This window comes from Schistocerca gregaria, chromosome 7, assembly GCF_023897955.1.
Source record: "Schistocerca gregaria isolate iqSchGreg1 chromosome 7, iqSchGreg1.2, whole genome shotgun sequence".
Lineage (NCBI taxonomy): Eukaryota > Metazoa > Arthropoda > Insecta > Orthoptera > Acrididae > Schistocerca > Schistocerca gregaria.
This window is the reverse complement of record NC_064926.1, coordinates 378,711,769-378,736,358: the sequence shown is the minus strand read 5'-3', so window position 1 is coordinate 378,736,358 and position 24,590 is coordinate 378,711,769. Positions and strand designations below refer to the sequence as shown.

Here is a 24,590-nt window from a genome sequence, read left to right as displayed (position 1 = left end):
CGGGAGTAGACGAGATTCCATCAGAACTACTAATAGCCTTGGGAGAGCCAGCCGTAACAAAACTCTTTCATCTGGTGTGCGAGATACATGAAACAGGCGAAATACTCTCAGATTTCAAGAAGAATGTTATAATTCCAATTAAGAAGAAAGCACTTACCTAACTGTCAGTTTAATAAGTCGTGGTTGCAAAATACTAACACGAATTCTTTACAGAAGAATGGAAAAACTGATGGAAGTCGACTTCCTGAAAATCAGTTTGGATTCCGCAGAAGTGTTGACACACGCGATGCAATACTGGCCCTACGACTTCTCTCAGAAGATAGGTTAAGGAAAGGTAATCCTACGTTTATAACATATGTAGACCTTCAGAACTATTTTGACAATGTTGAATGGAATATTGTCTTTGAAATTCTGAAGGTAGCAGGGGTAAAATACAAGGAGCGAAAGCCTGTTTACGACTTTTACAGAAACCAGACGGCGGTTATTAGAGTCCAGTGGCATGACAGGGAAGCAGTGGTTGAGAAGGATGTAATACGGGGTTGTAGCCTATCCCCGATTTTATCCAATCTGTAAGTGCAGTGCAGAAAACGAAACAAAAATTTGGGATAGGAATTAAAGTTCAGGGAGAAGAAATAAGAACTTTGAGGTTTGCCGATGACATTGTAATTCACTCACAGACAGTAAATTACTTGGAAGAGCAGTTGAACGGAATGGACAGTATCTTGAAATGAGGATGTAATAAGAACATCAACAAAAGCAAACGAGGATAATGGAATTTAGTAGAATTAAATCAGGTGATGCTGAGGCTGTTGGGTTAGGAAATGAGACTCTGAAAGTAGTAAATGTGTTTTGTTATTTGGGAAGCAACAAAACTGATGATGGTCGAAGTAGGGAGGATATAAAATGTAGACTGGCGGTAGGAAGAAAAGCGTTTCTGATTAAGAGAAGTTTGCAAACATGGAGTATAATTTTAACCATCAGGAAGCCTTTTCTGAAAGTACTTGCATATAGTGTAACCATGTTTGGTTCAATTGGCTCTGAGCACTAAGGGACTTAAATCCTCTAGATCTTAGAACTACGTAAACATAATTAACCTAAGGACAACACACACATCCATGCCGGAAGCATGATTCGAACCTGCGACCGTAGCGGTCGCCCGGTTACAGACTGCAGCGCCCAGAACCGCTCGGCCAAGTAACCACGTATGGAAGTGACACAAAGAATATAAACAGTTTAGGCAAGAAGAGAATAGGAGATTCTGAACTGTGGTGGTACAGCAAATGCTGAAATTAGATTGCTCGAGCATGTAGCTAATGAGGAGGTACTGAACGAAATTGGAGAGAAAAGAAATTTGTGGCACTACATGGCTACATGGAGGGATCAATTGCTAGAACACGTTCTGGGACGTCAAAGGATCACCAATTTTGTACTGGAGGGAAGTGTGGGTGGTAAAAATCGTAGAGGGAGACCAAGAGATGAATACAGTAAGCTGGTTCGGAAGGTTGTAGACTGCAGTGCTGAAGAGGCGTGCACAGGACAGGGAACCAGGGAGAGCTGAGAGCTACATCAAACCTGTCTTCCGATTGAAGACGACACCAATAACATACGTGGCCATACTGGAAAGTAATGCCTCCGAAATTATGTGAAAACTCTTCAATATTTTTAAATAAAACAAACTTTATTAATACACTACGTCTTTATTCTTCACGTCTAAATATTTTCATCAGTATGCTGCTGGAGAGCTCCGAATTGTAGTGTGTAACGAAGAAGCGTGTAACGTGACTAAGTTGATGCGTGAGAAACAGCGTGCGCCGCTGTCAATGGAGTTTCAAATTCGAGGAGTTCGTCCATACTTGGAGCATCCTATCCTTCTGCATGACAATGCTATACCACAAACGAGCGCTGATACATCCGCAGCAATGGGACGCATTGACTTCACTGTCATCCATTATACTCCTTACACTTCCGGATTGGTTCCAGCTAATTTTCATCTGTTTTCAAAACTGTAAAAACACCTTCGAGAATTTAGCTTTGATAGTGATATAGCGGTATAAGAAGGGGTGGGGTTGTGGCTCTGTCAGCAGAGTCAGTGGCCGTATCCATTAACAGGTCATTCGTTGGGAAAAAGAAATACGTACATACAATAATTAAGGCCGCTCGGGGTAGCCGCGCGGTCTGAGGCACTTTGCCATGGTGCGCGCCACTCTCCTCGTCGGAGATTCGAGTTGCCTTGGGCATGTGTGTGTGTGTGTGTGTGTTATCCTTAGTGTAAGTTAGTTTAAGTAATGTGTAAGCCTACGGACCGATGACCTCAGCAATTTGGTCCCATAAGAACTTACCACAAATTTCTAATTTCCCAGAAGAATTAAGATAGATAGTGTTTATAAAGTTTTTTTTCGCATATAAAATTAGGAGGCATTAATTTTCAGCACGTACTCGTAATTTTGTTTTCTAGCTTTTAGTCCTCTGATATTAATTTTTAAAAAAAGAGGACAACAGTTTCAAAGTTTTTTATGCAAACGCCAACAAAATTCACCGTTTTTATCATTTTCAAAACAATCAGTCAACTTTTCATCTTTATTAATGTTTGTTTCACGTCATTGTTATTTTTCTAAACAACTATGCGGTACACAGCGGAATACTATACCGCTGACAGCCCCTTATCATATGAGGCGAGGGGGATAAAATAGCAGTAAAGAAAAAAATAGGCAAGGTAGTGTTGTTCATCTTCGCCAACATCCGCTGAGGAGTGTAGAGTTTTTTCGCCCCTTCTCTCGCTCATCTCAGCTGTATGAACAAGCGGATAGGGCATGCGCCTACAACGCTCTGATAAACGCTACAGAAAAGAATAGTATAGAAGCGTTTCAATTGTCACTCTACATTGATGCTAGAGATTAGATTGGTAGATCGTGTAGCAAATGAAGAGTTACTGAATCTAATAGAATCATTATCGCTTAAGTTCAATAGGAAAAGGGAAATGCATCAATCCAAATGGTTCAAATGGCTCTGAGCACTATGGGACTTAACATCTGTGCTCATCAGTCTCCCAGAACTTAGAACTACTGAAACTTAACTAACCTAAGGACAACACACACATCCATGCCCGAGGCAGGATTTCAACCAGCGACCGTAGCGGCATCCACTTCTGATCTGCTACGACATACATAAATGTTGCATGAGTATTTCGGTTAATCATTTTGTAAATGACAGTCATGTATAAGCACAGGGAATGAATGAGGCTTCCTTACGACCCCTCTATACTGACAACAAACGTTTGTAAGTCGAGAATATTAATGTTCTATCACATTACATAATAATTGGGTAAATAAGTTATGTTTTTAATTCAGATTTGAATTTGTGGCGTATTTCAATATCTTGTCATTTCTGTTGATAACTTAGCAAAAATTTTTAAATAGAAATAAAGTAATGAGTTTGCAACCTTGTACGAGATCGCAAAATCTATGTCGAACTTACTTTTATATTTTTTATACTGGTCGTGGTGCGTTTTGGTGGCTAAGTGCTGAAGTACTACATTGTGGGGGCAGAAGTGTTGAATTCGTTTCCTGGTCAGTTCTAGGAATTTGATCGGTAACTTATCATTTGTTTCACTTATGGCAGCATTTATTAATGGGAAATTGCTTAATTGCACCGTGGTTTGGAGTTCACATTAAACTGTTGATTTCCCTGCAGCTGGGTGGCTGAGTCTGTTCAGTGGACGGAGGAAGCCACGCACTTACCGCTTCCAGTAGGACCACGCCAAGTAACGTACTTTTGTGCTCAAATCAACCTTCGGGCTGTTTACAGTTCATTTACAACTTTACTGTTTGCCTTGACTAATATCGAGGAGTAAATATACTGACAATGTAAGCCGAAGAATCCATAGCTCCGTGACGAGATCCTACGGGACATTCACACATTAATAGATTTAGATTTGCAGCAAATCATTGTGAAAGAACTTCATGGTCAGTGGCCTAGTAGTTCAGTTGCCTGTGCACATTCGAGTGTGATAGACAAAAGAAATAAAGCAATCGATCAGTGTTTGACTGCCTCAGACGTTTGTCTATCGGTATCTTAAAAGATTTCACTTGTACAGTGTTTAAGAGATTGAATGGTTAAAGTGTATCTGTTTTAATGACAGCACAGGGAAACGGCGAAAGGTCGTAAACAGCTAATGATGTTAATAGTAGAGGCAAACACAGCATTCTGTAAATGGTATGCACCAAACGACACAGCACTGACCACATAGTATGTAACAACCGATACAGGTTAACCGCCGAAACGAAATCTCCGCTAGGGGAGAGATTACATGTCAGTTGAAGTAATAGTGTTCAAAAATGGCTCTGAGCACTATAGGACTTAACATATGAGGTCATCAGTTCCCTAGAACTTAGAACTACTTAAATCTAACAAACCTAAAGACATCACACATATCCATGCCCGAGGCAGGATTCGAACCTGCGACCGTAGCGGTCGCGTGGTTCCAGACTGAAGCGCCTGGAACCGCTCGGCCACTGAAGTAATGGTGTGTGTGATTGATTTAGTTGGGCATACTAGTTACAGAGTTTGTTGCCCTTCGTGATTGGTCTATCGCCTGTGTGCTATGTGACAAAGATGTATGTTATCGCAAAAAGGACGAGGACCCTGCATAGTTCTGATCTGTTTAATGTTGCGGACGCCTGGCGCAGTAATACAGCTTCGGTTTTCAGGCACTGCTCATCTGCGACCAGTGCCGTAGTTCAACTTTTTACCAGTGGGTAGTATAATGGCCTCAAGTCAAGGGTACGGAACTGGAACACAAGCCCCCTTAATTCTTTCTTTCGCTTAGAGTGATACGAGTGATAACAGAGCATACAACAACTGAGGAGACTTTTATTACTTCTCCACACAATTCCCACCAATATTAATACGCTTGTCCCAAAGACGAATTCGCTTCTTCACATCGGAGGCAAATAATGTTTTGTCATGTTATTTGAGCCACTTTCCGCCAAATACTTTGACCTCCTCGTTGTTGCTGAATTTTTTTCTACGAAATTCCTCCTTGTGTGGACCAGACAAATGAAAATCCAAGAGGGCCACATCTGGATGCAGAGGAGGACTATCACCCAACCTATTTTTCCAGTGGTTTCTTGGGGCAGATGGATGGTGTGAAGGTGTGAATTGTCGGTGTAGCAATGTCATGCCTTTTCTTTGTGATCCGCGACGTTTTCTGTCATTAGAGGATGTCAGATTAAACATCTTTTACCAGTCAATTTTCCAACCTTATTTTATTTGGCAACCAGTTTCATCGTTTAACTACGCCATCTTTTATTACTATCTCGGTTGTGATAAAAACAGGGGGGCAGAAATACTGGTATTAGAGGGCTTTTGCTATAGCAATCACCTGTCGGCAGGTGATGGTCGAAGTGAAATGAAACTTTTAGATCTAAATAAAGTAGTAATCCTCCCTCACTGTGCTCCCTGGTAAACTGTTCTCTACAGTATAGCCTTCACTTTATCAAAAAATCACAGCATTCCACCTCAGTACTGTTGTACAGTATAAATATGTCGTTTCTGCACCATAGTACAACAGCATTGGCATAGGTTAGAAGCAGTGAACAAATATCATTTCAAACTTCGTCATAAATACACTGAAGAGCCAAAGAAACTGGTACACCTGCCTATTATGGTATAGGGCCCCCGCGAGCACGCAGGCATGGACTCGACTAATGTCTGAAGTAGTGCTGGAGGGAATTGACACCATGACTCCTGCAGCGCTGTCCATAAATCGGCAAGAGTACGAGGGGCTGGAGATGTCTTCTGAATAACGCGTTGCAAGGCATCCCAGATACGCTCAATAATGTTCATGTCTGTGGAGTTTGGTGGCCAGCGGAAGTGTTTAAATTCAAGAGAGTGCTCGTGGAACCACTCTATAGCAATTCTAGGCGTTTGGGATGTCGTATTGTCATGCTGGAATTGCCCAAATCCATAGAAATGCACAATGGACGTGGATGGATGCGGGTGATCAGACAGGATGCTTACGTGCGCGTCAGCTGTCAGACTCGTAGCTAGACGTATCAGCGGTCCCATATCAGTCCAACTGCACTCGGTCCACGCAAATACAGAGCTTCTACCCGCCTGAACAGCCCCTGCTGACATCCAGGTTCCACGGATTTATGAAGTTGTCTCCATATACGTACACGTCCATCCGCTCGATACAATCTGAAACGAGACTCGTCAGACCAGGCAACATGTTTCCAGTCTTCAACAGTCCAATGTCGGTGTTGCTGGGCCCAGGAGAGGCGTAAAGCTTGGTGTCGTGCAGTGATCAGGGGTACACGAGTGGGCCTTCGGCTCCGAAAGCCCTTATCGCTGATGTTCAGTTGAATGGTTAGCACGCTGACACTTGTTGATGGCCAAGCATTAATACCTGCAGCAATTTGCGAAAGGGTTGTACTTCTGTCACGTTGAACGATTCTCTTCAGTCTTGCAGGATCTTTTTCCGGCCGTAGCGATGACGGAGATTTGATGTTTTGCCGGTTTCCTGATATTCACGGTACACTCGTGAAATGGTCGTACGGGAAAATCCCCACTTCATCGGAGATGCTGTGTCTCATCGCTCGTGCGTCGATTATAATACTACGTTCAAACTCACTTAAATGTTGATAACCTGCCATTGTAGCTGCAGTAACCGATCTAACAACTGCGCCAGATACTTGTTGTCTAGTATAAGTGTTGCCTTCGGCAGCGCCGTATTCTGCCTGTTTACATATGTCTATATTTGAATACGCATGCCTGTATCAATTTCTTTGGCAGTTCAGAGTATATTAGCAATGCAATACGACAACGGGCGCGCATGGCCAGGCCATGCTTTTGAATGTATTTATGGTACCCAAACCTGGGATAACTGTAGCTGAGCGCTGTACTGAGGAGCTTGAGGACGTCGTCAGTCTGATCTGCAGTGCGTCTTCAGTAGGGGTGTAGAGTCAAAATTCACAGCCCGTGAAAAAAGTTTCGGGACTGCTTTTATTGCTGGCGTATAGTGACGTAAGCGCAGTAACTACGGTGGCAGCCTGAACTAACAAATGTAAACAACAGATGTACGGTACACAGGGCCACTCAGTTGTGAGAAGACAGTGCTTGCTAGCGGACATGCGACCGTAATGTGACCACGCTGTTGTGTCACAAATCTCAGGGGAGTAACATCTGTAAATAAGTGTTCAAAATATTCTCCAGAATAGATGGAAAAAAGAAAAGTGTGTGCAAAGTTTGTCATGCACACCTTGACTCCCGAATTAAAACAACGATGCGTGGACGCCTGCCCCGACTTGCTCGAAACGCAAAACGCGAGCAGTTCTTTGCTAGACAAGAGTGACTACGGCGGGATACCTAGTATTACCAGTACGAACATATGTCAAAGTACAAAAATTCACCTGAAGCGTTAAAGTTTTGTCGACCTTTTTTTTGTCATCAATCTACTGACTGGTCTGATGCGGCCCGCCACGAATTCCTTTCCTGTGCTAACCTCTTCATCTCAGAGTAGCACTTGCAACCTACGTCCTCAATTATTTGCTTGATGTATTCCAATCTCTGTCTTCCTCTACAGCTCCCTCTAGTATCATGGAAGTCATTCCCTCATGTCTTAGCATATGTGCTATCATCCTGTCCCTTCTCCTTATCAGTGTTTCCCACATATTCCTTTCCTCTCCGATTCTGCGTAGAACCTCCTCATTCCTTACCCTATCAGTCCACCTAATTTTGAACATTCGTCTATAGCACCACATCTCAAATGCTTCGATTCTCTTCTGTTCCGGTTTTCCCACAGTCCGTGTTTCACTACCATACAATGCTATACTCCAGACGTACATCCTCAGAAATTTCTTCCTCAAATTTGATATTAGTAGACTTCTCTTGGCCAGAAATGCCCTTTTTGCCATAGCGAGTCTGCTTTTGATGTCCTCCTTGCTCCGTCCGTCATTGGTTATTTTACTGCCTAGGTAGCAGAATTCCTTAACTTCATTGACTTCGTGACCATCAATCCTGATGTTAAGTTTCTCGCTGTTCTCATTTCTACTACTTCTCATTACCTTCGTCTTTTTCCGATTTACTCTCAAATCATACTGTGTACTCATTAGACTGTTCATTCCGTTCAGCAGATCATTTAATTCTTCTTCACTTTCACTCAGGATAGCAATGTCATCAGCGAATCGTATCATTGATATCCTTTCACCTTGTATTTAAATTCCATTCCTGAACCTTTCTTTTATTTTCATCATTGCTTCCTCGATGTACTGATTGAAGAGTAGGGGCGAAAGGCTACAGCCTTGTCTTACACCCTTCTTAATACGAGCACTTCGTTCTTGATCGTCCACTCTTATTATTCCCTCTCTGTTGTTGTACTTATTGTATATGACCCGTCTCTCCCTATAGCTTACCACTACTTTTTTCAGACTCTCGAACAGCTTGCACCATTTTATATTGTCGAACGCTTTTTCCAGGTCGACAAATCCTATGAACGTGTCTTGATTTTTCTTCAGCCTTGCTTACATTATTAGACGTAACGTCAGAATTGCCTCTCTCGTGCCTTTACTTTTCCGAAAGCCAAACTGATCGTCACCTAGCGCATTCTCAATTTTCTTTTCCATTCTTCTTTATATTATTCTTGTAAGCAGCTTCGATCCATGAGCTGTTAAGCTGATTGTGCGATAATTCTCGCACTTGTCAGCTCTTGCCGTCTTCGGTATTGTGTGGATGATGCTTTTCCGAAAGTCAGATGGTATGTCGCCAGACTCATAGATTCTACACACCAACGTGAATAGTCGTTTTGTTGCCACTTCCCCTAATGATTTTAGAAATTGTGATGGAATGTTATCCATACCTTCTGTCTTATTTGACCATAAGTCCTCCAAAGCTCTTTTAAATTCCGATTCTAATACTAGATCCCCTATCTCTTCTAAATCGACTCCTGTTTCTTCTTCTATCACATCAGACAAATCTTCACCCTCATAAAGGCTTTCAATGTATTCTTTCCACCTATCTGCTCTCTCCTCTGCATTTAACAGTGGAATTCCCGTTGCACTCTTAATGTTACCACCGTTGCTTTTAATGTCACCAAAGGTTGTTTTGACTTTCCAATATGCTGAGTCTGTCCTTCCGACAATCATATCTTTTTCGATGTCTTCACATTTTTCCTGCAGCTATTTCGTCTTAGCTTCCCTGCACTTCCTATTTATTTCATTCCTCAGCGACTTGAATTTCTGTATTTCTGATTTTCCCGGAACATATTTGTACTTCCTCCTTTCATCAATCAACTGAAGTATTTCTTCTGTTACCCATGGTTTCTTCGCAGCTACCTTCTTTGTACCTATGTTTTCCTTCCCAACTTCTGTGATGGCCCTTTTTAGATATGTCCATTCCTCTTCAACTGTGGTGCCTACTGCGCTATTCCTTATTGCTTTATCTATAGCGTTAGAGAACTTCAAACGTATCTCGTCATTCCTTAGTACTTCCGTATCCCACTTCTTTGCGTATTGATTCTTCCTGACTAATGTCTTGAACTTCAGCCTACTCTTCATCACTACTATATTGTGATCTGAGTCTATATCTGCTCCTGGGTACGCCTTACAATCCAGTATCTGATGTCGGAAACTCTGTCTGACCATGATGTAATCTTCGCCTATCTCCCGGCCTTTCCCAAGTGTACCTCCTCCTCTTGTGATTCTTACTAGCTGAAACTTGTTACAGAACTCAATTAGTATTTCTCCTCTTGCATTCCTTGTCCCAAGCCCATATTCTCCTGTAACCTTTTCTTCTCCTCCTTCCCCTACAACTGCATTCCAGTCGCCCATGACTATTAGATTTTTGTCCCCCTTTACATGCTGCATTACCCTTTCAATATCCTCATACACTTTCTCTATCTGTTCATCTTCAGTTTGCGATGTCGGCATGTATATCTGAACTATCGTTGTAGGTGTTGGTCTGCTGTCGATACTGATTAGAACAACCCGGTCACTGAACTGTTCACAGTAACACACCCTCTGCCCTACCTTCCTATTCATAACGAATCCTACATCTGTTATACCATTTTCTGCTGCTGTTGATATTACCCGATACTCATGTGACCAGAAATCCTTGTCTTCCTTCCACTTCACTTCACAGACCCCTACTATATCTAGATTGAGCCTTTGCATTTCCCTTTTCCGATTTTCTAGCTTCCCTATCGCGTTCAAGCTTCTGACATTCCACGCCCCGATTCGTAGAACATTATCCTTTCGTTGATTATTCAATCTTTTTCTCATGGTAACTTCCCCCTTGGCAGTCCCCTCTCGGAGATCCGAATGGGGGACTATTCCGGAATCTTATGCCAATGGAGAGATCATCATGACACTTCTTCAGCTACAGGCCATATGTCCTGTGGATACACGTTACGTCTCTTTAATGCAGTGGTTTCCATTGCCTTCTGCATCCTCATGTCGTTGATCATTGCTGATTCTTCCGCCTTTAGGGGCAATTTCCCACCCCTAGGACAAGAGAGTGCCCTGAACCTCTATCCGGTCCTCCGCCCTCTTTGACAAGGCCGTTGGCCGAATGAGGCTGACTTCTTATGCCGGAAGTCTTCGGCCGCCAATGCTGATTATTTATCAAAATTTAGGCAGTGGCGCTGATCGAACACGGGACCGAAGACGTTTTGATTATGAATCAAAGACGCTACCGCTAGACCACGGGTACATAATCGAAAGACAAGCCAATGTGAAGCGAGGATTGAGCAACATCCCAAGCAAGGGCTTTTCTGACAGTTTCACACGATTCTTTCTGTGTAATGTACTTCGGTGGGTGGGAGGGAGGCAAGGGGTGAGACATTATGTACAACACCTGAAGCGTTAAAATTGCCGTCTTAACTTTTCTCTATTTCTTATAAATCCAGTCTCGAAACTTTTTGTACTGACGGAGTATGTTTCACCCAGTACGATTACTATCTATGCTTATACCCAATCATTCCAATAAAAAAGAGTAACATTTGCATGAAACTTCGTTTTCATTATCTTCCACGACACGCGCTAGAATGGCCACATCAAATGGCCGCCGTCGAAGAGATGTCGATTCTGTTTAAAACACAAATGTCATAAAAGTCGTGCTTACTACAACTGATGTGGTGAAAAAAGGTTTCACCCTGTTACATAGAAATATATCTGATTTGTAACACAATCATTCCCTTGGTTCACCTCTCCAGAAGATCCGGCATTGCAAAATTTCGGGAAAAGTGTTTTAAACCGTCCGAGACAGTGTTAATAGCGGAATGCAGTCTCTCTCTTTAATAGTACTACGATTTGTCTATCATTTCTTCCTGCAAATGTGTTTGTTTTCGCGACCTAGGTAGTTTGTACCTGGTAGCGTAGTATGTATCAGACAGGCGAAATTCCCTCAGACTTCAAGAAGAACATAATAATCACAATTCCAAAGAAAGCGGGTGCTGAAACGTGTGAAAATTACTGAACTATCAGCTTAATAAGTCAAATACTAACACGAATCCTTTACAGAAGAATAGAGAAAATGGTTCAAATGGCTCTGAGCACTATGGGACCTAACGTCTGAGGTCATCAGTCCGCTATAACTTAGAACTACTTAAACCTAACGAACCAAAGGACATCACACACACCCACGCCCCAGGTAGGATTCGAACCTGCGACTGTAGCGCCTAGAACCACTCAGCCACACTGGCCGGCGAAGAATAGAGAAACTGATAGAGGACGACCTAGGGGAGGATCAGTTTGGATTCCGTAGAAATGTTGGAATACTCGAGGCAATACTGAGGCAATAGGTTAAGGAAAGACAAGCCCACGTTTATAGCATTTGTAGACTTAGAGAAAGTTTTTGACAGTGTTGACTAGAATACTCCCTTCCAAATTCTGAAGGTGGCCGGGGTAAAGTAGAGGGAGAGAAAGGCTATTTACAATTTGTACAGAAACCAAATGTCAGTTATAAAGAGTCGAAGGACATTAACGGGAAACAGTGGTTGAGCAGGGAATCAGACAGGGTTGTAGCGTTACCCCGAGTTATTCAATCTTTATGCTGAGCAAGCAGTAAAGGAAACAAAAGAAAAATTTGGAGTAACAATTAAAGCCCAGGGAGAAGAAATAAAAAACTTGCCGACGAAATTGTATTTCTGTCAGAAACAGCAGAAGTCCTGGAAGAGCAGTTGAACGGAGTGGACCGTATCTTGAAAGGAGCGTATAAGATGAACATCAACAAAAGCAAAGCAAGGATAACTGTTTGTAGTTGAATTAAATCAAGTGATACTGGAGGAATTAGATTAGGAAATGAGGCTGTTAAAGTAGTAAATAATTTTACTATTTGGGAAGAAAAATAACTGATGATGGTCGGAGTAGGAAGGATATAAAATGTAGAATAGCAGTGGGAAGAAAAAATGTTTCTGAAGAAGAGAAATTTGTTAACATCGAGTGTAATTTAAGTGTCAGGAAGTCCTTTTCGAATGTATTTGTATGGATCGTAGCCATGTATGGGAGCGCAACATTGACAATAAACAGTCTAGACAAGAAGAGAATAAAAGTTTTTGAAATGTGGTATTGCAGAAAAATGCTGTAGATCAGATGGGTAGATCACGTAACTAATGAGGTATTGAATAGAATTGGGGAGAAGAGAAATTTGTGTAAAACCTGACTAGAAGAAAGGATTAGTTGATAGGACACATTTTGATTCTCAAGGGATCACCAATTTAGTACTGGAGGTAAGTGTGGAGGATAAAAATCGTAGAGGAAGACATAGAGATGAATGCAGTAAACAGATTCAGAGGGACTTAGGTTGCAGTAGTTACTTGGAGATAAAGAGGCTTGCACAGGATATAATAGCATGGAGAGCTGCATCAAACGAGTCTTAGGACCGAAGACCACAACAACATCAACAACAACAGGGTAATTAATATATTTCGATTTTTAATGCCGGCAGTGTCTCGAATGTATTATTCGGAGCTCGTGGTGGCATAATTCAGTCCGCTTAAAGCCTGTCACCAATAATAACCTTGCTGATACCGTGACTCTTTAGTTTTGATTTGAATAATATAATGGGAGGAGGGCTCACGGTTGTGAGGTTTTACGTTGATTCACAAACTAAGGTGCAGAGACGAGCAAACTGAAATAATCGGTGATGAAAGGATATTAAACCGCTACCATAGCGAATTAATTTACTGACCATATTTTATGTTTTGGAAGGCCAGCTTCCGCCATCAGGTTCGGTAACGTGAAAAACTTGACGTCAACGTTAGTGCGGCTGTATGAGGCTATTTCGCGTTGTCACTGGTTTTGTGAGCCAGTATTTAATGGGCACATTCTGGTATGACTAATATATGGCCGCATCGTTGATAGTTTGTGTGTTTTCCTTTTGCGTTCCGTTCTAAAACTTGTGAGTTACCTTGGTTGTGCAAAGATGGGAACAGATTAATTTCAGTCTTCGCTGGCTCACCTGAAGATGTCTGGCACGTGCCAAGATGAAATATCGTGATTGATGGGAAACAACGACTGGCTGCGCTCCCGTAACGTCATCGTCCGTTCTGGTCACCGGGAAAATTGCACCACTCACATTACCACACCTGATGAGGTAATCTACTGGAACATGTAGTGTGGTGAATATACAGGTATTAATTTACAATGACAGAGGCTGAATGTTCCTTTTACCACTGCTTACCCTAGGTTTCACATCTTTTCAAAATTGGATAAGATTATGCTCCTCGCTTAGCTGCGATATCATAAATAAATGACACACCCTGTAGAGGTATTTATCTGCTGATACATTTTATCATTTGTAATGAATATATTTTGCGTCATCTAAATTCGAGAGCGAGATAATCGCATACAAAACACAAATGTTCTTATCCAAGGTAACTGTTACGTAAGTTGCCGCTTGTGTACCATGATTAGCTTTTCAAGGGTACCAGACATGACCGTCAGATAACCTCATTGTCGCTCTATTAGCGAAAGCTCCCTTCGTCCTCAAAACAAAAACATTTTTATTGAGACGTTATCTACGAAATACAACATATTAATAACTAACTCTTCTTTGGCTCTAATTTTATAGTCATTTTAAACCTTAAACTAATCTTCATCTTCACAGTTTAAGTTTATTTCGTGTAGATTTCAAACACTGTCAGCATTACTGTCAGTGATTTGAGAAAATGTAAAAACAGGTCCATCAGTTCTAGAACATAACATGTTTCGTAACCGAATATCAACGTACTTCAGCTAAAGAGTTTGGTGAATCAGTGAAACGAATTAAGAAAAATTTGGTTTCCGAGAGTGACATGTTGTGATTCTGTTTTCCTACTGAGATAAGCATCACATCAGAGAAGTTAATTGCAGGAAGCCCTTTAGATTGGAATTGCCTTTCGAGGAAAACATTGAATCGTCTTTCCACCGAATATCTCTTCTTTGCCGTAACTAACTACTTGTACTACACCTAAAACTCGGAGAAACAATTTTCATATTTGTCCTCCGTTTTCTGATTCATTTTACCGGTCACTTTCTTGAATGAGACGACAATAATGACACGTAAAGTTATTTAGTTGTCGACTATACACTGTTTAATGCAGAATGAAATGCTTTTGTCGCTCGTCAAAAATATTCTATTGAGCATTTCACACTATTCTCCTAGAGAAACGTATATGATATCAAAGATACAGTTTTCATCTTATCTAACTAAAAGAATATAGTTTTAAACTCAGGAAGGGTGTACAACGAAATATCATCTTCGAGTGGGAAGTAATTTAAGAGATAAAAAACTGATCTGTTATGGATTTAACAATGTATTATACAGCACAGAAAAATTTCTGAATCTTTTTTTACTATAACGTATATGTCACTATTTTTGTGAAGGGAATCAGTTTATAGTATATTCAGAATACAGAAGCGTTTTAGTAGAATTTATGCCTGCTATTAGTTCTTAAACAATAGAAAGAAGAAAAAACCTTAGGAAATTTTACAATTATTTTAGGAGACATACAGTCACTAATTTTTTGGCGTTATCACCGTTTCTTCCTTTCCTCATAAAAAACGGTGGACTACTAGGCCCAAAAACAGCTTCTATAAATATGGATACACATGTAATCAACAACCTGCTAGAGTCTATTAAATGTATTTAGAATTGCATAGTCGTGTTTTAGACAGAATTAAAGATCTTGCTGTGGGCAGTTCCCTGTACTACAGGTATATTGAGTATTTTCACAGAAACTGTTGGAAGTATTGTTTTATGTTATTTCGTCACTAATATTGTCATGAAACTTCCTGGCAGATTAAAACTGTGTGCCCGACCGAGACTCGAACTGGGGACCATTGCCATTCGCGGGCAAGTGCTCTACCATCTGAGCTACCGAAGCACGACTCACGCCTGGTACTCACAGGTTTACTTCTGCCAGTATCTCGTCTCCTACCTTCCAAACTTTACACAAGCTCTCCTGCGAACCTTGCAGAACTAGCACTCCTGAAAGAAAGGATACAGCGGAGACATGGCTTAGCCACAGCCTCGGGGATGTTTCCAGACTCTGCAGCACTCTGGAAACATCCCCCAGGCTGTGCCTAAGCCATGTCTCCGCTGTATCCTTTATTTCAGCGCACACTCCGCTGCAAGGTGAAAATCTCATTCTGGAATATTGTCATGTATGGAAGTGAAACATGGACGATAACTAGTTTTGACAAGAAGAGGTGCTATAGAAGAATTCTGAAGGTTAGATGGGTAGATCATATAACTAATGAGGATGTATTGAATAGGATTGGGGAGAAGAGAAGTTTGTGGCACAACTTGCCTAGAAGAAGGGACGGGTTGGTAGGACATCTTCTGAGGCATCAAGGGATCACCAATTTACTATTGGAGGGCAGAGTGGAGCGTAAAAATCGTAGAGAGAGACCAAGAGATGAATACACCAAGCAGATTCAGAAGGATGTAGGCTGCAGTAGATACTGGGAGATGAAGAAGCTTGCACAGGATAGAGTAGCATGGAGAACTGCATCAAACCAGTCTCAGGACTGAAGACCACAACAACAACATCGTCATTGTAACACTCTAATATTTCATAATGTTAAGTCATAGATTAAGTTGCACATATATAAAATTTACATTCTTGACTTAATTGCATGCCCCAGAGATTTCTCTATGTGGGATCCATGGAACACAACGTACGCTGTGTAAACTATAGTGGTTGGACATAGACATGGAAACACCAAAAAGAAATACATGCTTGAACATAAGTGCGATTGCTAGCCGAGCCTGCAGATTGTGTTTAACTATGAAGAGTACCTGCGCAGTGTCCTCAACACGATGCGTGTGCCGGTCGTGGCCAGAACGGTGTTTTGTGTAGTGAGTGCGTTATGTCGGAATCAAGTGAATTCGAAAGTGCGCGTGCTCGTATGCTGGGTGCTGCTGCAACCGAGGTAGCCAAAGTGTTTGGTGTTTCAAGGGGCACCGTATGCAAGATTTATAACACATAACAAAGAAAGCAGAAAAACATCATAGCCACGCGGGATTAGGCGAGCGGTCCCAGGCGCTGCAGTCACGGACTGTGCGGCTGGTCCCGGCGGAGGTTCGAGTCCTCCCTCGGGCATGGGTGTGTGTGTTTGTTCTTAGGATAATTTAGGTTAAGTACTGTGTAAGCTTTGGGACTGATGACCTTAGCAGTTAAGTCCCATAAGATTTCATATACACAAAAACAAGTTAAGTCACACCGCGGACGAAAGTGTGTGTCGTGACGAAGGTTCATTAAAAAGGACTGTGATGAAAAATAAGAGCACGACAGCTGCAAAAGGTATTGCAGAACGGAATGACGCACACTCCGAACCCTGTCAGCACAAAAACAACACAAAGGGAGCTCCATAATCCGGGAATTGCAGGGCGAGCTGCAATTCCAAAACCAGCCATCAGTGATGAAAATGTCCGTAACAGAAAACGAAGTTCATGTTCAAAAGTTCAAATGTGTGTGAAATCTTATGATTATCAGTCCCTACGCTTACACACTGTTGTAGTTGTGGTCTTCAGTCCTGAGACTGGTTTGATGAAGCTCTCCATGCTACTCTGTCCTGTGTAAGCTTCTTCATCTCCCAGTATCTACTGTAGCCTACATACTTCTGAATCTGCTTAGTGTATGCATCTCTTGGTCTCCCTCTATGCTTTTTACCCTCCACTCTGCCCTCCAATACTAAATTGGTGATCCTTTGATGCCTCAGAACATGTCCTACCAACCGGTCCCTTCTTCTAGTTAAGTTGTGCCACAAACTTCTCTTCTCCCCAAATCTATTCAATACCTCCTCATTAGTTATGTGATCTACCCATATAATCCTCAGCATTCTTCTGTAGCACCACATTTCGAAAGCTTCTATTCTCTTCTTGTCCAAACTATTTATCCTCCACGTTTCACTTCCATACATGGCTACACTCCATACAAATACTTTCAGGAACGACTTCCTGACATTTAAATCTGTACTCGATGTTAACAAATTTTTCTTCATCAGAAACGCTTTCCTTGCCATTGCCATTCTACATTTTATATCCTCTCTACTTCGACCATCATCAGTTATTTTGCTCCCCAAATAGCAAAACTCCTTTACTACTTTAAGTGTCTCATTCCCTAATCTAATTCCCTTAGCATCACCCGACTTAATTCGACTACATACCATTATCCTCGTTATGCTTTTGTTGATGTTCATCTTATATCCTCCTTTCAAGACACAGTCCATTCCGTTCAGCTGCTCTTCCAAGTCCTTTGCTGACAGAATTACAATGTCATCGGCGAACCTCAAAGTTTTTATTTCTTCTCCATTGATTTTAATACCTACTCCGAACTTTTCTTTTGTTTCCTTTATTGCTTGCTCAATATACAGATTAAATAACATCGGGGATAGGCTACAACCCTGTCTCACTCTCTTCCCAGCCACTGCTTCCCTTTCATACCCCTCGACTCTTACAACTGCCATCTGCTTTCTGTACGAATTGTAAATAGCCTTTCTCTCCCTGTATTTTACCCCTGCCACCTTCAGAATTTGAAAGAAAGTATTCCAATCAACATTGTCAAAAGCTTTCTCTAAGTCTGCTTACACACTACTTAACCTAAACTATCCTAAGGACAAACACACAAACCCATGCCCGAGGGAGGACTCGAACCTCCGCCGGGACCAGCGGCACAGTCCATGACTGCAGCGCCTAAGATCGCTCGGCTAATAGCGCGCGGCGAAAACGAAGTGGACTATGGGGCAATGGAAGAATGTCATTTGGTCGGGTGAATCTCGTCTCACACTGTTTCCACCTTCTGGCCGAGTTTACGTCCAAAGAGTGAAACACGGCGGGTTCGGTGATGATTTGGGCAGCCATATAGCGGTATTCCAAATGATCTCATTGTTACTCTGCAAGATCACTTTACTGGCAAGGATTATGTGGTCATTTTGGCTGGTCAGGCCCACCCATGGTACAACGTTCGTTTCCAAATAGTGATGCCCCTGTTCACACAGCTCGCATCGTCCAGGACTGATTTTTTGAGAGCAAGGACGAACTGTCGCATCCCTCCTGCCACAACGCTCACCAGATATTAAATGTGTTTTGAGCCTTTGTGGACTACTTTGGAGAGAAGGGTGCGTAATCGCATCCACCACCGCCATCGTTACCTGGACTTACAACTGTTTTGTAGGAAGAGTAATACAAAACTTCCTTGAAAACCATACAGGACTTGAATTTATGCATTCAGACACGGCTGGAAACTGGTTTGTATGTCAAGGGATTTTCTGCAAAGTGTTGGGCATGGTAATGAGTTGAGTTTTTGGTGTTTCATATTTTTTCCACACCTTGTACTTGAATATCTTTCATGCTCTCTTACCAGTAGGACAACTATTTGTAACAGATGGTCACGGAGATGAAGAACAGTATGTTGCATGCTGTTTGCTATTCTGGTTCCCAGATTAATCAGATCTTACATGTCACTGAGCACCCACTTAGAATGCTGACTACTTGCTTGTAATTATGGGAATTAGATTACTTATGTCTGGATATTTGGTGTTACTTATTCCTTGCCATATATCGCAACTAATGGAACACATGTTGGAACAAATTGTAGTTTTTCTGCGGCAAGCTCAAAAATGGTTCAAATGGCTCTAAGCACTATGGCACTTAACATCTGAGGTCATCAGCTAGACTTAGAAGCTACTTAAACCTAACTAACCTAAGGACATCACACATCCATTCCCGAGGCAGGATTCTAACAGCAGCGTTTTTCCGGACTGAGGCGCCTAGAACCTCTCGGCCACAACGGCCGGCTCGTGCGGCAAGTGGAGCAACACATATTTAAGAGCCTGCTCATAACATATTCGTCGATTGAGTAAATTCGCACAAATGTAACAATTAATTACGTAAATAAACCTTTTTTATACTATACCTTATCAAGTGTGTCAGGATCCTTGTCACTGCTTTCTATACGATTGCGTTTCGTATTTTCTATTATGTATGTCTTCTCCTTCTCTGAGACCCTGGGATGAGATTCTGGGTCGTCATACACAAAGTAAACCCAGGGCAGGATTAAAAATGTCGTTATACCGCCATATATGTAGAAGACGGAAGTCCATCCCAAATTCTTCACCATTGTTCCTGACGAAGCCATAGAAAGTACGGTACCTAAGTAGTTTGCTGCAACAGAATAGGAAATAATTAGTTTACATCTCCCATTTACGAATCACGATGGAAATGATAGTAAACTGAGATAGGATATCTTACCGAGACAGTTAAACAATGCTGATAAGAATCTTAGTATTCGATTAACAGTGAGTTTTATATTTTTTCTGACAGTGTGTACTTTGCACGGATTATGTCGCTAACTAAAACATGTGTACGGGCTTAGAGCCACATGTAGTTCACTTCTTTATGCACTGATATTACTGAGATGGTAGCATTTCTTCACTGACCACTGATGATGAATTCTTATATGTTGTCGTGCTGGAAAATGCCGTCTAGAATTGACCATTCGTTCAACAGCTTAGAAGGTCAAACGTCCTTCTAAGCTAAAACTTGATTTCAGACTGGTATGGCAGACAACTTTAATTAGTTATAAAATCTGAGATTTCGTACAATGCAGGGAAGAATTCAATATATCAAGTGTAGACTAGGAGGTGCAAGTGTTTATAGCGGGCGTTAAGGCTAAAGTTTCTTATGACATTGAAGGCCGAAATCATTGACATTCATATAGCGTAGGATTTAGGAATATATACTGTGTACCAACTTATCGAAATGCCTCGAAGTAAACGATCTATTCATACATGACCAGCGCAGATTCAGAAATTACCGTTCATGTGAAATACAACTGTCCCTTTATTCACACGAAGTAATGAGTGATACCGCTAGGGGATCTCACGTGATTTCATATTTCTAGATTTCCAGAAGGCTTTTGACACCGATGGTCACATCTAATCAGTTTCCATGCCTATGAAGTATAGTCTTAACTGATCGACTGGATTCGTGATTTTCTGTAGGAAAGTTCACAGATCCTAGTAACCGACGAAGGGTCATCTAGTAAAACCAATGGTATATTTGAGATTTTAGAACGTACCGTTATAGGCCCTCAGCTGTTTTTAAACGAATTAGTAGACGGTCTGAGCATCCCTCTTAGATTGCATAGGGTGTTGTCATTAGCTGCCTAGCAAAGTTATCGGAAGATCCAAATGAATAACAAAATAATGTAAACAAGGTGTGGTGCGAGAACTGGCAGTTTCTTCAGTACTTTAAAAAGTGTAAGGTCATCCACATGGGTACAAAAAATTACGGTTATATCCGGTTACACGATAAATTTCACAAATTTAAAGGTTGCTTGTTCAGTTAAACACCTAGGAACTGCCACTGCCAATAACTTAAACTGGAGCCATTACACAGAAAACGTTGAGAGGACAGCGAACCAAAGACTACGTTTTATTGGCAGAACACTTAGATAAAGCAACATATCTGCCAAAGAGACTGCCTAACCCGCATGATCTGCCTTTTTGGAGTATTACAGTGCCTATGGGATCCTCACCAGATAGGTTTGACTTAGAACATCCGGCGGGATACTTCCGCAATATTACAATCTTCAACTTTCTCCTCCGAATTCGAAACGATGACTCTCACTTACTTAGGGAGAAATGACCAATGTAATAAAATAAGAAAAATCAGACGCGGACAGAAATATTTAGGTATTCATTTTTTCCACGTGCTATTCAAGATCCTTTGAAAGTCGTTTTGTGAACCCTCTACGTGACACTTAAGAGTGAACTGAAGAATAATCATTTTGATGCAGATGTAGACGTTGTACTAAATTATACTGAGCCTTAATAAAATAATCAATTATTTTCATCGTACCCCAAAGGATGACGCGCGTCAGCAATCGTAAGTATCGAAATAATTACGAAAAATCGTACGTACGATGGTCACAGGCTTTCCACCGAACTCAGCCTGGAGAGCCTGTGACCTTCGTACGTTGGCTGGGGCGAGGCAGCACACACAAGGTTGAGATAAGTAATATTATTGACTTGGTACATACGTACCGCGTATTTGTAAAAAAAAAAAAAAAAAAAAAAAAAAAAAAAAAAAAAAAAAAAATGTGGTCTTGCCGCTGTAGATGTTGATTTTAGCCTTTGACTATGCCTATTTAGGCAAGCTGTTTTATATTTGTTCTGAAGAAGGCGTGGTTACCCACGCTGAAACCTAGGTAAACACCAGGTAGTTTGTGCAATCGAGGAGGATTTTTCATAATTATTTCTATCTATGCACCCTGTGCAGTCATTTGGGGTTTTTGTAGGTCCATAAAAATGCTCCTCCTCTTCAGTTAGGAATTGGGTAGAATGCTCTGACTAAAACAACTTACTAGATCAGTCTTAAGGCAAGAAGTTTATCTGTACTGTTTATTGTCGTAATCGATGGATCGTTTTTGCTGGTTATGCACTGCCACAACAAGTGGATTCGAAACTGTGATCGGAGTACATTCCTGTTTCAGTCCATTTCGTATTCGAAAACACTCTGCGGAGTTCACTTTTCAAGTATAATCTAGCAGCTGTGTGAAAATAGTTTACTGTATTCCGCATATCTTCGACAGATTAATGATCAGAGACTTCGGGAGACAGGAATGCGACCATAATTCCAAGGAATTTTATTCAGAGTGTTCTACACAATGCCGAAGTTTTGAGGAAGCGCATTTTATGGGCATTGTTGAGCCCGCGTCCACAACAGGCCTCCGTTAGATGATAAAGATTCGGTCTTATTAGGCGAGGAAACGTCGCTACTGACTCATGTAGGTTGTCCACTTGATATCTCCCCTACTTCACACAGACGTTCATGTGTTGCATGCACTGGCCGGTTAACTCCCACGCCTTCTTCATTGTACAGCTTCCTGTGGATTTTCTGGGCAGTTTCTCTCAAAGGACTTACTCACTTTCATTTCTACACACTTTTCTCTTTTTCTAGCATTTTGGTTTACATTCCTCTGATTTTGCTCTGCTATGCACACTGAGCTAACGAGCATTGCGCTCTCATTTAAATATGTGGCTGAAAGAGTCAGCCTACAGGAATTGTGAAACGAACCCTGTCGTCCAGGACCGCGTGCCACAAATTGGCGCCGATTCACCACAAGATGGGGAAGTTCAAAGGCGTCTATTGTCTATTGAGGCCTAAGCGCTGCAGTGTGTGAGTGAGACAGACGAGATCCTACGTCATAGGGAAATCCAGTAGAAGGCTTTTGTGGGCAAGGAGACGTAGCTGTGTTAAATATGGCGGACCTACGGTCGGCCATAAAGAGAAACATCTATGAAAACTATTTAATTCTGTAGTAGCGCAGGGAATAAGCCACAGTAATTTTAATTTTCCATCCTCCATAAAAATTCACGGCGAGCCCAATAAAACTTGAATATTGATCACATCCATAATAGTTTAGGATTTATTGTTAAAGTGAAATTAACAAGTTTTGCAGCAAAGACCTGAATCCTAAAATCTGAACGCTTTGGTCGATCTTAACGATCGACATTTCAAATAGTAGCGCATCATTAGAATGACAAATGTTGTAAATATAAAGTCCGTAACTTTATTTGTTTAGACGATATAGTAAATTTAAATTATCTATATTTTCATTTAAGCATCAGTTCATCATTTCCTCCACACACAACACATTGAACGATGACAGCATGACACCTTATTGAATCATTAGGTAATAGAACATACGTTGTAAAGTTTAGTGCATAACAGTTACTTTTGTTATTTGTTTATTTATCAGAAAGCACGTTGCTGCAAGGCTACTGGCCGTTACGTTTAACGCTAAGAAGGAAATTTTATTGGTTTTATGTAAAAGAATTTAACATTTATTATGTAATGGATATTAATTTTACTTTATTTAGAACGTGGCAGTGGTCAAGCTTTGATTATTTAAATATGTTAAAATGTAAAGTAATGTAGAATAAATTGTAGCCAGTCAGATGGACGGCTTCGAGGTCAGTGCTGGTGGAGACGTGAAAGCGGACGGTCGGTCTTTAGGCAGCTAGGAAGCGAAACGACTTAGAAAATTTCATATTGTGTGGTATCGCGGGACTTGGTCTCTGTCCGGTTAGCAGGCGCGCGCCTGGTTTGAACTCTTAACTGTTCGTGAAGGTAACGAGGTGGAATATTAGATTTCTGTTTCGCGATGAGATTGTGAACGAACTGTGTCAACTGGATATGCACTCGCGTGTAATAATAATTCTAAATACGTCCACTTTCACTATTAGTTTGCTTTCTGAATAAACATTATTCTAACCAAATCGCAACTGTGTGGCCTACATCATTTATGGGTCGTCAATTTAATTCCCGATATTACTATTACTTTTGTTATATGTTATACTAACTTTGTGTTGCGCAAACTTGCCATCAGCCAGACAATTTAACCAAGGGATCACAAGTGTCTAATTTAGGGCGTGCAATGCGAACATGCGGTTGAACCCCTGGACGAGTTTGAGCCAAGATATTTCGACGAAGAGGAACCGTATGTGAGCCCAAACATCTTTCGGATGTTAGCGCACAACACTAGGCCCATTACTATTATAAGCTATTGCGGAACACTCATCGTCATTAATTTTTAGGAATCTTACCATTAATAGCATGTATGTTTGGAATAAAGATTGTCATCATTCCTGCCACAAGAACGTTCAGCGACAGTTTATTTTCGGTATTGAAATATGCTTGCCATGTACTTTCGTGAAACTTCACAGTAGAATAAATAGCATGAATGATGACAAATGATGGATAAAATGTCTGAAAGAAATCTATTCTCCAGGCAAAAATCCCTATAGGATCTATAAATACCAGTCTCCAGTTATTGGCCATAGGATGTCTCCGAAGAAGTTAAAAAATTTAAATAAACTATCAGCATTCTCATTTATTATTAAAAGAAAGCTCCAACAAACATCAGAAACATTTCTACGAGAGGAGCAATGCCGATGTCGTAAAGGCAGGCCACATGCACATGCATCATTTGTTTTAAAATATCTGATAGAAAAGAGAAGAGATTTCAAGAAAGCAATACTTCTGTTAGAAGAGAAGACCAAGAAGCCACAATTTCTTCTGTTCCTAGGATATGAGGAAGTCTATGA

General features: G+C 41.2%; 1 protein-coding gene across 1 annotated transcript in view; it reads right to left on the bottom strand.

Moving 5' to 3' along the window:
* The window catches only part of LOC126281963 (sialin-like), a 106,065-nt gene that overhangs the window by 25,933 nt on the left and 55,542 nt on the right, over nt 1-24,590 (bottom strand). The window contains exon 5 of the mRNA XM_049981336.1: nt 19,394-19,641. Within this exon, the coding sequence (XP_049837293.1) occupies nt 19,394-19,641 (248 nt within the window). The remainder of the gene's footprint in view (nt 1-19,393; nt 19,642-24,590) is intronic.